General features: G+C 40.3%; 2 protein-coding genes across 12 annotated transcripts in view; one reads left to right on the top strand and one right to left on the bottom strand.

The window, feature by feature from the left end:
- Nucleotides 1–11,873, bottom strand: part of MAP3K19 (mitogen-activated protein kinase kinase kinase 19) — a 72,711-nt gene extending 60,838 nt beyond the window's left edge. For 2 of the 6 annotated variants that reach the window (XM_047873259.1, XM_047873265.1), the window contains exon 1: nucleotides 699–2,104. The gene's annotated coding sequence lies outside the window, so the exon portion shown is untranslated. Of the gene's footprint in view, nucleotides 1–698; nucleotides 2,133–4,878; nucleotides 5,046–11,755 lie in introns of those variants that run through there. The other 4 variants (XM_047873260.1, XM_047873261.1, XM_047873266.1 and 1 more) reach the window with 4 other exon arrangements.
- A 95-nt stretch (nucleotides 11,874–11,968) lies between these two features.
- The window catches only part of RAB3GAP1 (RAB3 GTPase activating protein catalytic subunit 1), a 113,240-nt gene continuing 110,023 nt past the window's right edge, over nucleotides 11,969–15,185 (top strand). For 2 of the 6 annotated variants that reach the window (XR_007154746.1, XM_047870758.1), the window contains exons 1-2: nucleotides 11,980–12,010; nucleotides 12,111–12,166. Coding sequence is in view for 3 of the 6 variants with exons in the window: in XM_047870758.1 (XP_047726714.1) it covers nucleotides 11,993–12,010; nucleotides 12,111–12,166 (74 nt within the window). In the remaining 3 variants the exon portion in view is untranslated. Of the gene's footprint in view, nucleotides 12,011–12,108; nucleotides 12,167–15,185 lie in introns of those variants that run through there. The other 4 variants (XM_047870757.1, XM_047870760.1, XM_047870756.1 and 1 more) reach the window with 3 other exon arrangements.

The raw sequence follows: 15,185 nt of genomic DNA, 5'->3' as shown, positions 1-15,185 counted from the left end.
AGGCTCCATGACCAATGTGAGGCTTGAACCCCTGACCCTGAGTTTAAGAGTTGTATATTCTACCGACTGAGCCAGCCAGGTGCCCCTGGAATTTAAAAAATGTTTTAAAAAGAAATAAACTAGGGGCATCTAGGTGGCTCAGTTGGTTAAGTGTCCGACTTCAGCTCAGGTCATGACATCCTAGTTCATGAGTTCGAGCCCCACATCGAACCTACTTGTAAAACAAAGTATTTTATTACCCTGCTTATGTTTCATTTGACATCTTATGTAATTAAGACTTAGAGCAACAGGAATCTCCTTTCACGTTGAGAAAATACGGCTAGGACTCATATATATCATACTGAATGTTTACAAGAAGATTTATACCATGTAAAGTTATCACGTATTTAAGTGACTAAACTAAAATAAAAGATTGTCCCCAGGTATATTTAAATCGAACCAAGTATTGTATACTTTTCTTCCCCTTACCAGTTTAGCTTGTGATCTAGATCGCCTAAATATTAGAAAGGATTGTCTCAATATTTGAAAAATCAAAGATAGTTTATTACGGCAACTCTAAGGATATAATTATTTGAGATTAGGACAGTTTCCTCTATCAGTTTACCTGATGTTCCTCCTCTGGGACAACCTTTGGGGAGAAAAAAATGTTGCAACATATGGCATTACCTAAAGTGGGTTGAAAAGGAGATTTGGCTTACCTATGTCGTGTTTTGCTGTGGGAGCTGATACACAGTTGAAGAAAGATGGAGAAAAACAGCAGTCCACGTCATCCTAATTTTTGGTGGCAGATTTCTGGGGCAGCTGTCAACCAACACTTCAGTGAGGGATCCATTTAAAAGCAGCATAGATATAGATATTTTTTTCTTTGATTATTTTCCTATGTTGCACAGCTCAAAGTACTTAAAAAAATAATTAAAGCTGGTTCTGTGTGCACAAACCCTTCAGTTAGCTGCAAAGAGACTGCTTAGTTTACAGGCTGTCACCCAGGCAACCATCCACTGTGCATTTAGCTTTGAGAATTGAAGGCAGGACAATCTTGTCCAGGAAGGAAAACAAGCACTGTACACTCTTCAAAGCTGCCATTTAAGTGCTCAAAAGAGTTGGATGTTAGTGTCCTTCCATGGTTGGCACAACTGCCGTTATCATCTTATCCAATGAAATTTTCTCCAGGAAAACCATACCTTTGTAATTGCCATAATGTGCTAGAAGGATGCCTTTCTGAATCTGAATATAAATTGCAGCACGAGAGAAACCAACAGGTTAACCCCAAACTGGTTGCATTCTTAGAGTCATATTTGAAAAAGCACCAGTGAATGGAAATTCTTACATGAGAACATATTTCTTGTCTAGAGTTGTGATATTCCCAAACAAGGTCTTCAGTTAACAGACTGCATGTTTGTCCCAGTCATAAACGCTAATAAACCCAGCTGAAAGAGACCTTAAATTCTGGACAACAAAAACACTCTCATGAGGAAGTAGACTCAGGCACTCTAAAACATAGGGTCATCTGCCATTTGTATGCTGCTAGATTTTTTAATGCAACTTACTGGAGGATGCAGGGGGTTTTCTTCTACAGATGTACTTGTTATATATGTTCAACTGAAGAGGGTGAAAAAAATACTTTACCATAATAACAGCTAACATTTATTAAATGCTTACTAGGTTAGTCCTTTACATGAATGACGTCATTTAACCCCTACAACAGCGCCAAGGAGTTGATTCTATAATCACCATTATTCATCCATTTTACAGATGAGAACATTGAGGCTTAGAAGAAATTTAAGCTAATAAATGGCGGCACTAGGGCCTGAATCAAAGCAACCTGACTGCAATGTTGAAATATTCACCACTTACTATGCTAACACGCAACACCCACACCCACACTCACTCACTCACATACTCCTCAAATGAATGAACACTTCAGGGTAAAAGACCACTCAGAGATTGCTAGGTTTATGTATACTCTTCCATCACCCATTCAGCCTGGAGCACTTTAACGCTAATCCAAGCACATGCAGGTTGTTACTCTGTTTTACTTTCTATTTTTTACTTTTATTTTAGCCAGAAAAAGACAGCAGGGGGAGAGGGACAGACGGAGAGAGAAAGAGAAAGAATCCCAAGCAAGTTCCATGCTCAGTGCAGAGCCCAGGGTAGGGCTCGATCCCATGACTTTGGGATCATGACCTGAGCTGAAATCAAGAGTCGAAAGCTCAACCGACAGAGCCACCCCAGTATCCCTCTCTATTTTACTTTCTACAAACTTCCTTGTTTCTGCTGCCAGCAGGAATGGTATTTTTTCTTAGCTTTTATGCCAAGAGGAAGTTATAAGTACTGTACTTTCTCATGTTTAGGATTTCTGCAGTGTTATCTTTGGGCTTAGGCTGGTCTGCAATCCATGAATCTTTGTGTCGGTTCCTAAAAACAGTAATCCTCCTCTTGTCTCTCATTTTGAGAAACAGTCATTCATTCAAATCATGTTTTTTTCAAGAAACATGAGTTTTCAGAAACAGTGGCAAGATAAGCATGCAAACAAGGACAATCCAGTAGTCCCCCCTTATTGTCAGGGGATATGCTTCATGACTCTCAGTGGATGCCTGAAACCTCAGATTGTACCTATAATAAAGTTTAATTGTAAATTAGGCACAGTAAGAGATCAGCAACAATAATTACTAAGAAAATAAGAAAATAGAACAATTATGACATGATACTGTAATAAAAGTTATATCAACATTGTCTTTCTGTCTCTCAGAACAATTTATTGTCCTGTGCTCACCATTCTTACGATGCTGTGAGATGATCAAATGCCTATGTGATGAGATGAAGTACGTTAACAACGCAGGCATTGTGCTATAGTGTTAGGCTACTACTGACCTGCTCACAATCCATCAGAAGGAGGATATTCTGCTTCCTGAGGGCGGTTGACCTTGGGGAACTGAAACTGGGGAAAGCAAGACTGAGGACAAGGGGAGACTCCTGTATTGTATCAGGAGATAAGGCTGCCACAGAGCTATGTAGTAGGCTCTAGGGAAGCATGGAAGGGGAATGCCTAGCTTTCTGAGTTGGAAGGGCTGGGGTATATTAATTAGTTTGCTAGGCCTTCCATAACAAAATACCACAAACTTGGTGACTTAAGCAACAGTTCTCACAGTCCTACAGCCTAAGAAATCCAAGATCAAGGTGTTGGCAGATTTGTTATCTCCTGAGGCTCCTCTCCTTGGCTTGCCGGTGGCTGATTCTTACTGTTCTCATACGGTCTTTTCTCTGTGCACAGGCAACCCTGATGTCTCTCCACATGGCCTAATCTCTTTTTTTTTTCTTTTTAATAAAAACACCAATATGATTAGATCAGGGGCCACCCTAATGGTCCCATTAACTTAATCACATCTTTGCAAGTCAACTCCAAATATAGTCACATGCTGGGGTTCTAGGGATTAGGGTTTCAGCATATAAATTTTGGGGGAACACAGTTCAGCCCATAACAGAAAGGCATAGGGAGCCTTCAGAGAATTATCTGAGCTGAATTTGAAGGACAAATAGTTCACCAGGTAAATCACAGATGGAACGATACTGCAGGATAAACTAAACAACAGCATGTCCAGGGGAAAGATAAAAGCATGAAACATTGAAAATATTGTTTCGCGTGTGTGTGTTTGAAAAGCAGAACACACATGGCAGGGCTCGGGGGGATGGTAGGGGTGGGGTGGAGGGGAAGTGGGACTATTTCCAGCTGAACTGGGAGACAATTAAAAGATTTTATTCATGGAGAGATGTGATCATATCTGTATTTTAGGAAGATCCTCCTGACTGCAAGAATGAAAATTAATTGAAGAAGAGGTGCAGATAGAAATGATTAAAGATTATTAAAATGGGTCAGGAAAAATATGATGGTGACATAACCTAAATCAATGGCCGAAAAGATAAATGACCAAAGAAAAACAAGTGAAAGATGTGAAATTACTCTTTATAGGAGATGAATACAAATGGCCAAGAAACACTTGTAAAACTGGCTAAGCTCACCAGGGATCAGGAAAACATAAATCAAACCATGTTTTGTTTAGCATACTGACAAAAATTTAAAAGAGTTATTATAATATTAAATGTGTGAAAAAATGGCTACAATTATACACTATTAGAGGGTATGTAAATTTGTAACATTCACTTTGGACATTGCAATCTGGTGCTATCTATTACCTTAAAAAATTTGCTCATTTTTTGAGAGACAGAATGAGTAGGGGATGGACAGAGAGAGAGGTAGACACAGAATCCAAAGCAGACACCAGGCTCCGAGCTGCCAGCATAGAGCCTGATGCAGGGCTCAAACACACAAACTGTGAGATCATGACCTGAGTGGAAGTCAGAGGCTTAACTGACTGAACCACCCAGGCGCCCCTTTATTACCTTTTAAAATGCACACATTCTTCAGCTTGGTATCCCCATTTCTCAGTATTTACCCTAGAGCATTGCTACAGGGTACATTCTGACATTGATCATAAAGATTCAGGTATAATGAAATTTTACCCTAGTTTTTTTTCAGAAAACTTTTTTTAGAAAATTTATTTTGGAAAATTTCAAACATGCAAAGTAAACAGTATAGTATAATGAGCCCCCACGTACTTGTCATCCATCTAAGGATGTTATTTTTTTAATTATTATGTTTTTTCAGGGTAGGGATGGTCAGAGGGAGGGAGGAGGAGAGAGAGAGAGAGAATATGAATCTCAAGCAGGCTCCATGCTCAGCACAGAGCCCAATGTGGGGTTCGATCCCACAACCCTGGGATCATGACCTGAGCCAGAATCAAGAGTAAGATGCTCAACTGACTGAGCCACCCAGGCATCCCGAAGGATGTTATTAATAGCTTTAAACAGTAGATCACTTACATGTCAAGTCACAGAAGACAAATAAAAAGTAGTACATCTATGCTTTGAATTCTGGAATGCTGTGCAGCAGATTAAAAAAGGAGGAAAGAGCTTTATAGCATGTCTTAAATGGGATCCAAGTCATATAGTTTAGTAAAAAAAAGCGGGTTGCTGAATAATGCATATACAGTAGCATGATACTTGCATGATGTGGTTGGGAGCACACGCTCAGGAGCCAGCCTGACCACTTAGTAGGCACACAGCTTGGGCAAGTTACCAATGCTCTTTCAGCCTGTTTCGTCATCTGTAAAGTAAGGGTGTATAATAAGAACATTATCTACCTCACAGGGCAATTATAAGAATGAATTAAATATGAGTAAAACACTTAGAAGAACGTCTTAGAATAAGAAAAACACTTAGAATAAGACATTCTTATTTGTGCAAAAAATTGATTAAAAAGAAGGTAAGAATATATTTTTCAAATACACAAATATGTATGTAAAACATAGGAAGAGGTCTGAAAGGACTCATGCTTAACTCGTATGAGCAATTTTATCTTGAGGATATGAGAATTGAAAAGACAGTCAAGGAGGCCATTTGTTTTAAGCATATGATTTGAACTTTTTTATGATAAGACATTCTCATTACTTGTATAACACTTGAACAATTTAGATTAAAATATGATTCTTAGGTCTACCTCTGGTGACAAATAGTGATTTAAGGATCTCTTACCTGGCAGTATATTGCAGTACATAAGTGGGCCAATGCAAAGAACAGAGATAAATGGAAAATAGGAGATTATCTGCAGCAAAATGGCAGATGCAGATGAGATGGAAATTAGCCTATGTAGTTTAGTTAGAAACTAGACTGAAGTGAATGTTAAAAGGGATCCAAGCAGGGGTGCCTGAGTGGCTCAGTTGGTTAAGCGTCCAGCTCTTGATTTCAGCTCAGGTCATGATCTCACAGTTTGTGAGTTCGAGTCCCAGGTTGGGCTCCGTGCTGACTGTTTGGGATTCTTTTTCTCCATGCCCCACCCCCACCAGCCTCTCGCTCGCTCTCTCTCATTACCTCTCAAAATAAATAACTTAAAAGGGATCTGAGCAGATCAGCAAGCAACTGAAGATACTATTAATGTAGAAGTAGTTAATGAGCCTTAGAACAAGCAGCACAATGCAAAAGAAGGTTGGGATTAGACCCAAAATCTTGCCTTTATTAATCATCTGTGGCTAAAAGAGTTCACTCTCCCTAACAAGAATGGGGTTTAATCATTTCTCTTAAAATTCTCCAGAGATTCCTTGCCTTGGTGACTGTACCTCTTTCTAGTTCAAGAAATAGTGGAGCACTTGTTTAGAATGTAAAATATTATGTGGGGCACCTGGGTGGCTTAGTTGGTAAAGAGTCTGACTTTGGCTGAGGTCATGATCTCACAGTTCATGAGTTCAAACCCCCCATCGGGCTCTCAGCACAGAGCCCCTTTTGGATCCTCCATCTCCCTCTCTCTCTGCCCTCTTCTGCTTGCACTGTTTTAAAAATAAATAAACATTAAAAGAAAAAGAGAGAATGAAAATATTGTGTGTTCTGAAAGGTCACTTGGATATTTTTCAACCACTTGATTTAAAAAAGAGCTTTAAGAAGTTGGATTAGCCATCACGCATCTCTTTCTAAACCATACTATATTTATGTCTTATCTCAGACTGTGAGCACCTCGAGGGCAGGGATTAGTCTTTGAATACCTCCATAGGATTGACCATTGCTATGACTTGATTAATATTACTGAATGAGTGAAAACAAATGCTGTCTGAAAATTGTGCTTTAGAGATTTCTCTCTTTTTTTTTTAAAAAAAAATTTTTTTTTTCAATGTTTATTTATTTTTGGGACAGAGAGAGACAGAGCATGAACGGGGGAGGGGCAGAGAGAGAGGGAGACACAGAATCGGAAACAGGCTCCAGGCTCTGAGCCATCAGCCCAGAGCCTGACGCGGGGCTCGAACTCACGGACCGCGAGATCGTGACCTGGCTGAAGTCGGACGCTTAACCGACTGCGCCACCCAGGCGCCCCTAGAGATTTCTCTCTTAAGGGTTTCTTATTTTCATAGCAGGTGTTTGTCTTCCAGGTGTACCTTCTATCGTAGTTGCTGTCGCGGCACAGAGGCATCCAGGTAGATGGGGATGGTGTAGTCCCACTGCTCTTTCTCCTCTCACAATATTTGCTATCTTGCTAAGACCTAATTAAACTGTTATGCCCCCACATTTCTCTGAGGACTAAGCCAACGTTGATTTTTTTCCAGGCATCTAATCCCTTAAATTGCCTATGCGTCAAAATTCTCCCCCTGGCTATTATTGGTTAACACCTTGAAATAACTGAAAATTATGCCAGGGAGGAAATGTGCTTGCAACAGAAAAACCCTTGCCTTTGGACGTATAGCAAAAGAGCTCTTAATACTGAAGAAACAAAATCTTTTCTGCCTTGTGAACCAGTGAAAATCTAATAAAAGTGTGTCTCCCCTGGGTACTTTACATCATTAGCATCCTGGTTTCACACTTTGCTTTAGCAAATAACTTATTTTAAAAGTTTCTCCAGGGAGAAGACAAGAAGCCAAAAATATCTCGGAAGAAAACTTTACCTAGCAACTCAAGAAAGTGATTTCATACAGTTTCTAAGATTTAACTTCATGTAGCAAAGTCTTTGTGATTTTTTAGTTTCTGATTTTGGTATGTACTGAAACTTCTTCATGGATAAGCAGGGAGGAAAAACAAAGTAATGCTCAAAGCCACACTGAGATACTACCTCACGCCGGTCAGAGTGGCTAAAATTAAAAAATCAGGAGACTATAGATACTGGAGAGGATGTGGAGAAACAGGAACCCTCTTGCACTGTTGGTGGGAACGCAAACTGGTGCAGCCGCTCTGGAAGACAGGGTTGATGTTCCTCAAAAAATTAAAAATAGATCTACCCTATGACCCAGCAATAGCACTGTTAGGAATTTACTCAAGGGATACAGGAGTGCTGATGCATAGGGGCACTTGTACCCCAATGTTTATAGCAGCACTTTTAAAAATAGCCAAATTATGGAAAGAGCCTAAATGTCCATCAACTGATGAACGGATAAAGATGTGGTTTATATATACAATGGAATACTACTTGGCAATGAGAAAAAATGAAATATGGCCATTTGTGGCAACATGGATGGAACTGGAGAGTATTATGCTAAGTGAAGTAAGTCAGGCAGAGAAAGACAGATATCATATGTTTTCACTCATATGTGGATCCTGAGAAACTTAACAGAGGACCATGGGGGAGGGGCAGGGGGAAAAGAAGTTACAGGGAGGGAGGCAAACCATAAGAGACTCTTAAATACTGAGAACAAACTGAGGGTTGATGGGGGTGGGAGGGAGGGGAAAGTGGGTGATGGGCATTGAGGAGGACACCTGCTGGGATGAGTACTGGTGTTGTATGGATATAAATTTGACAATAAATTATATTTAATATAAAAAAAACAAAGTACTGCTTTACATGTGAGTAGCATTTTCTGGTTTTCATGGTGCATTCATTATAAATGCTACCACCACAGTCGATCACCTACTACATGCCAGGACACTGTGCTAACCATTTTACATAGAGACAGAAAATCTTTGCCATAATCCTTTGCAATAAGAGGTCTTAGAAGTCCTATTTTACTAATGAAGGCACTGGGGTTTATAGGAGTTAAGTAATTTTCCCCAAGTCATCTACTGTAATTAGTAAATGGCTGAACCTGGATTTGTCTGACCTTAAAACCTACAGACTTATTTCAGTTGGTGGGAATCTTAAAAAGTGAAGTGAACAAGTAACTCTCCTCCTTTGGTATGTACAAATCTTCCAGTGTCTATGTCTCTACCCATTTTTTCTTCCCTTCTTTCTCTTCTCAAAAAAAGCCAACCTAAACACATATCCTTCCTTCACTGGTATACATGCTCTGAATTCCACCTTGCTGCACATAACTCCAGGGAGTGCTACTCATGGGGTGGGGGTGGGGAGTCCCTTCTGAAGCAGGACTTCCCAAGGCAATGTAAATGGTGCCACCAGCTCTGGATTTCCTCCTCTCTCACCTTCACAGGAACTTCAACTCTCCCACCTCCCCTTCATCATCAGTTTCTTAGATTATCATCAATACACAAACATATCTGCTCTCCTCTGCCTCAAAGACAAAGGAAAACCCCAAGAAACAATAACAATTGATCACCCTTGACCCTATCTTTCTCTTACTTCCTTTTCAGGACTCAATATTTACTGTCTTGAAACATACTCCTCTCTTGGGTTCTGTGCCATCCTCTTTCCTTGCTTTCCTATTTCTCTAGCCATTACTTTCTTCCCTCTTTCACGGCATACGTTTCCTTTATCCATCCTCTAAATATAAAATGTTTTCAGGTCTTCAGATGAGGCTCCTTTTCTTCTCTTTCTATATTCTTCTTTAAAATTTTTTTTTAACGTTTTATTTAATTTTGAGACAGAGAGAGACAGCATGCACGGGGGAGGGGCAGAGAGAGAGGGAGACACAGAATCGGAAGCAGGCTCCAGGCTCTGAGCCATCAGCCCAGAGGCCGACACGGGGATCAAAGTCATGGACCGCGAGATCGTGACCTGAGCTGAAGTCAGACGCTTAACCTACTGAGCCACCCAGGCGCCCCTATATTCTTTTCTTAAATCACTTCATCTGTTCTTGTGTCTTAAAATCTACCAAATTATTATCTTCACCCCCAGGTCTTCCCTCTGAGTCCTAGTCTTACACTCAGTTTTCTCCTTAACAACTCTCCTTGAGTATCTTACAAACCTGTTGCACTTCATACTTCCCAAAGCAAACACTGGTTGCCTTGCTCCATCCAGTCTTGTTCATCTCAGGAAATGGCATCATCCTGACACATTTGCTTAGGCCAGAAACCTGAAAATTAATCTTTGATTCCCTCCTTTCCCTTATCTCTATTTTTATTATTTTTAAATGTTTATTTATTTTTGAGAGAGGGAGAGATAGAGCACAAGCATGGGAGGGGCAGAGAGGGAGACACAGAATCTGAAGCAGGCTCCAGGCTCTGAGCTGTAAGCACAGAGCCTGACGCTTGGCTTGAACTCACAGACCATGAGATCATGACCTGAGCTGAAGTCGGATGCTCAACCGACTGAGCCACCCAGGCACCCCTCCCTTATCTCTACTTTTAATCCATCATCAAGTCCTGTCTATCATATCTCCAAAATTCATATCAAATAAGTCACCATGTGTGCTAACCACCCTAGTCCAAGCCTTCACACCATCATCTTTCACTGGATGCTTTAATAGTCACCAGCTGTCCCTACTTCTTTTTGCAACCCTCCCCCGGTTCTGTTCATAAAGCATCTAGACTTTTGCAAAATGTAAATTGGATCACGTTGGTCTCTTGCTTAAAACATTTCAGTGACTTTCACTATGCTTCAAATAAAGTCCAATCTTGGCCTAGAGTGCCCTATATGGTCTGGCCCATTCCTATGTCTCCAAATGCACCACCAATACTGTGCTCTAGGTGCTCACTCTTGGTTCATTGGTCAGATCAGACTTTCCTACCTTCGAGCCTCTGGACATACTTAGAAGCCTTCCCTACTCCCAACCTGGTTATGATATCTTATCCCTCTGCTCTCCTCCAAGATTCTTCTTGTCAAGATTACCATTGACCTTGTGTTGCTAATACTAATGCTGATGATATATGCAGCATCTCTTCTGCTGTGCAGCAAACTTCTGGTTTCCTTATTAGACCCTGAGTTCCTTGAGGTCAGGGACCACATCTACAATACAACTTACTATTCTAGCACAGTGACTGGCTTATAGTTAGGTGTTTAATAAGTGCTTGTAAAATGAATGGAGGATGCAAGTTGAGACCTCTTGGGAAAGACTGCTGCAGTAGTAACTCACAATCCCTCATTGATATGGTAGGCAGAAACTAGAAGGAACATTAGAAGACAAGGGTTCAAGGTTTGGCACTAGCAATACCTATTGTTGTTAAAATTCTTCTGACCTTAGATTCCTCATCTGCCCTATCTATATCATCAAATTTCTGATATATCTAATGCTTATTTTAAGATTAATTTTTTTTATTGCTGAAGCTGAATTTCTTAGTCTTCTATCACCAATTTCGTTTTTGTAGGTTGCAAAACTTAAATGAGATTTAATCTTTTAAAATTTGTAATCATGAAAATTATCAGACCTAAAAGAAGTAGGGAGAATAGTATAAACACCCATGTACACATCATTAGCTTAAACTATTATCCACTAATATCTAATCTGGTTTTATTCCTAGCCCTACTCATTTCCCCCTCCCATTATTTTCAAGCAAATCCTAGATATGGTGTCATTTCATGACATATACTTCAGTATGTATGAATTATAATTGTCAACTGCTAGCTGCCACCCCTTCTGTTCCTCAATGGCTTAAAAAGTGAAGTATTCATTGAACAGTATGTTGCTTTTCCCAGAAACCAGAAAACTAGCACGACTTTATCTCATGATTGAACCAAACTGTGTAAATTCTTTGAGGGAGGTAGAGGAGGGTGGACATTACAACACCTAGCTCTGAGCCTTGCAATCAATAAACAGATGTTTAATGAAAAATTCAATTCAACGTGGTTGAGGTTTAAAAAAAATTTTTTTTTTTAATGTTTATTTATATTTGAGAGAGAGAGCACGAGCAGGGTAGGGACAGAGAGAGAGGGGAAGACAGAATCCCAAGCAGGCTCCAGGCTCTGGGCTGTCAGCACAGAGCCCGACGCAGGGCTCAAAACTCACTAACCTGAAATCATGACGTGATCTGAAGTTCGACGCTTCACTGAGCCACCCAAGCGCCCCTGGAGTTTTTAATATAATTTTATCCACAGGAATCTAGGACCTTGTCTTACCTCTTTGCTTGTGTTCTTTTCCTGAATTCATTACTTTGCAGGAATATTTCAAATTCAAAGCTTTTTTGTTTGTTTGTTCTAAATCAAATGATTGCAGCCTTTGACGACTTCCAAACAGGACTCACTACCAGGGGGCGGTGCTGCGCCGAGGCCCGGCCCCGCCCTCCTTTCCCCCCTTCCCCAGACGCCCTGCTCTTCTTCCCAGCATACCTAGCGCCCTTCGCGGCGCTCCTCAAGATGGCGGCCGACAGTGAGGTGAGGTGTTTGCTCTCTTTCTATCCTTGCCTGTAAGTTCTCTCTTCCGTGTCAGCGCCCCGGGGCTCAATCTGTTTTTCTTTCCTTCCTTTTCCCGTAGCCCGAGTCCGAGGTATTTGAGATCACGGACTTCACCACTGCCTCGGAATGGGAAAGGTGAGTGAGTCGTATCCTTGGTTATCAGTACCTTGGGCCCCGGAGTCTTCGTGCCACTTCCCCAACATAGACCACACGTGACACTAATTCTGCGGTAAAAGTAAGATCCGCGAGCCCCCAGCTCTGCGTCTCCTCTGGTTTCTAGGCAGCTGTAAGTAAGCCTCTTGCGTCTGAACAGCCCGGGCCCGCCCCCATCAGCCAAACACCTGAGATGCGGCTTTCAGAAAAAGTTTTGTTTACTCTGAGAGCACTTTCCTTAGAACGGTTGTTGCCCACCCGCAGAAACAATGTCCGTGGCTACCACGTCCGTTCCTGTTTTCATTTCCGTTTAACACATTTTGTGATCATAAGCAGTGAACTTCGCAGCTGCTTTTTCCTTCTGTGTACGTCGCCTATCCATTTCTGGAGGAGGCCTTCATAGTGCTGGTGGTTGTCCATCTGCTACTTTCCCACCATCTCCATCCGGTCTTTTAGAATAATCTTTTAAGACAGGCTGCATGCAGATGGCTTTGGAACCCTTCGGTTCAAGTTGTTGCATTTCAGTGGGTCATGTGCCCAGGCTTCCTATGCTCAGCAAACCTCTCTGAACAGAGAGAAATCGTTGTATCATTGAAATTAGTTGAAACCCAGCTTTGTGGAGGAGTGATAGCTTAGATGGAGAAATTTTCTGGTCGGTATCACAGAGAGCCTTCTGGGTGTCCGATCAATATTTAGTTTCTTGGAACATTTTGTAATCTTTCTGGTTGGAGAGGAAATTTGTACATGTTATGTCATTAGATGACATAGTAAAATATAAAAGATCCCTGCTGGTATAATAGTTTGATTTGTGGTGCCCCCCCCAAAAAGAAAAGTCAGTTAGACATAATCATACTGGCAAGGCTGTATTGGGTAGATATTCTGTGTCCAGAATGTTTACTATTAATGGAAAAGAACAAAATAAAACCTTTGATCTGTGTGGGGTTTTTTTTTTTTTTTGAGTTTTTTAATGTTTATTTTATTTTTGAGAGAGAGGCAGGGGGAGGGGAAGAGAGAGAGGGAGACACAGAATCCCAAGCAGGTTACAGGTTCAGAGCTGTCAGCACAGAGCTGGACAGAGCCTCGAACTCCTGAACCATGAGATCATGACCTGAGCTGAAGTTGGACCCTTAAGCGACTGAACTACCTAGGTTACCCCTGGGATTCTTTTTTTTTAGGTTTATTTGTTTATTTTGACGGGGGGGGGGGGGGGGAGAGGGAGAGAGGGAGGGAGATACAGAATCGGAAGCAGGACCTAGGCTCTGAGCTGTCAGCACAGAGCCTGATTCCAGGCTTGAACCCAGGAACCACGAGATCATAGCCTGAGCCAAAGTCAGATGCTTAATCAACTGAGCCACCTAGGCACCCTGATCCACGTGTAGGCACCCTGATCAGAGCTTGGAGTTTGCTTCGGATTCTGTGTCTCCCTCTCTCTTTGCCCTTACCCGCTCGCACTATGTCTTTCTCTCTCTCTCTCAAAGATAAACAAACATTAAAAAAAAAATTAAAAAAAAAAACACCTTTTAATCACTTATCCTTTGCAGAAATATTTATTGAGTGCCAGTTTGTCAAATACAGTGGAGGGCATAGGGATGTGATCAATAAAAATAGACAATTCCTGGGGCACCTGGGTGGCTCAGTTGGTTAAGCATCTGACTTCAGCTCAGGTCATGATCTCACAGTTCGTGAGTTCGAGCCCCACATCGGCTCTGTGCTGACAGCTCAGAGCCTGGAGCCTATTTCGGATTCTGTGTCTCCCTCTCTATCTGCCCTTCCTCTGCTTGCACTCTGTTTCTCTCTCTCTCTCAAAAAATAAATAAACATCAAAAAAAATTAAAAAAAAAATAGACAATTCCTGCTCTTAACATACAGTCTAATGAAGGAGACAGACATGAGTCAAATAATGATACACATAAGTCTGTAATTAAAATTGAAATAAGAACTGAGAAGGGAAAGAAACCTGGTTTTACAAGAGCATGTGACAAAGGAACCTAACAGAATGAGGAGTCAGGAAAAGACCCTTCAGCTGAGGTCTTGAGAGCTTTCAGGGGTAAAGTTATTCAATTTTTTGGTCAAATCTCCATACTTCAGTAGAACCCAATTTTTCTTTTTTAGCTAGTAACTGATAGAATTCATAAAATAAGTACTTTAGTATGTTCCTTTTACTGTGAAAGCAATATTATCTTAAATAATTTTTATTAAAATAATACTTCATAGTAGAATAAAAAAGAAAAATATAAGAAACCTGTAATTGTACCACCAGGAGATAGCTACTATTAATATTTTGAGGAAATTTCTTCTAATCTATGAGTGTTTTGTAAGCATTCTGTGTCAAAACATATTAATACTTGTTTCTATAGCTTCAATTTTTTCACTTAATGTATGAAATGAACATTTTCTTATATCCTCAAATGGTCTTCAAACTTGATTTTTTATGGATGCATACTATTTCATTCAGTGGATATACCATTAATTTACAACTTTTGTGCACTTAGACAATTAGGTAGCTTCCGGGTTTTTTTTTTCCTTTATAAATACAATGTACATTTTACTTGCAAATTTTTGCTCACATGTGGATACAATAAAAATTTTTATTTCCTTTTTTTGTAAACATGTTAACTTCTTTCTAGAGCATTTTCAAAACTGATAATTAACCTTTTGATTGAACTGCCCAGAAGTGAATCAGTATATTAATACTGCCTTTCATCTTAAAGAGGACTTGATTACAAGGTTCATTTAAATTGTAATAACTCTGGTTTATCATTACTATCATTACTGTCTTAAAACAAATGTAAATATTAACTGATAATGTCACTGAGGGAAAAAACCTGATGGCTTTGAATATATTTTGACTAGAATTAACTCTAGTACTCTAGTAATATGACGTAGGTGTTATAGGGGAGCAATTTTGCTATTAGATTACATCATTCTTAAGTTAGCTTTTTGGAGTAATAAAAGCTTTCTGAAAGTGTCTTTTAACAGTACTACTGAGATTTGACAGTTT

The sequence above is a fragment of the Prionailurus viverrinus genome, chromosome C1, assembly GCF_022837055.1.
Source record: "Prionailurus viverrinus isolate Anna chromosome C1, UM_Priviv_1.0, whole genome shotgun sequence".
Classification (NCBI taxonomy): Eukaryota; Metazoa; Chordata; class Mammalia; order Carnivora; family Felidae; genus Prionailurus; species Prionailurus viverrinus.
The sequence above is the reverse complement of the archived record's forward strand: the minus strand, read 5'-3'. Positions and strand labels throughout refer to the sequence as shown.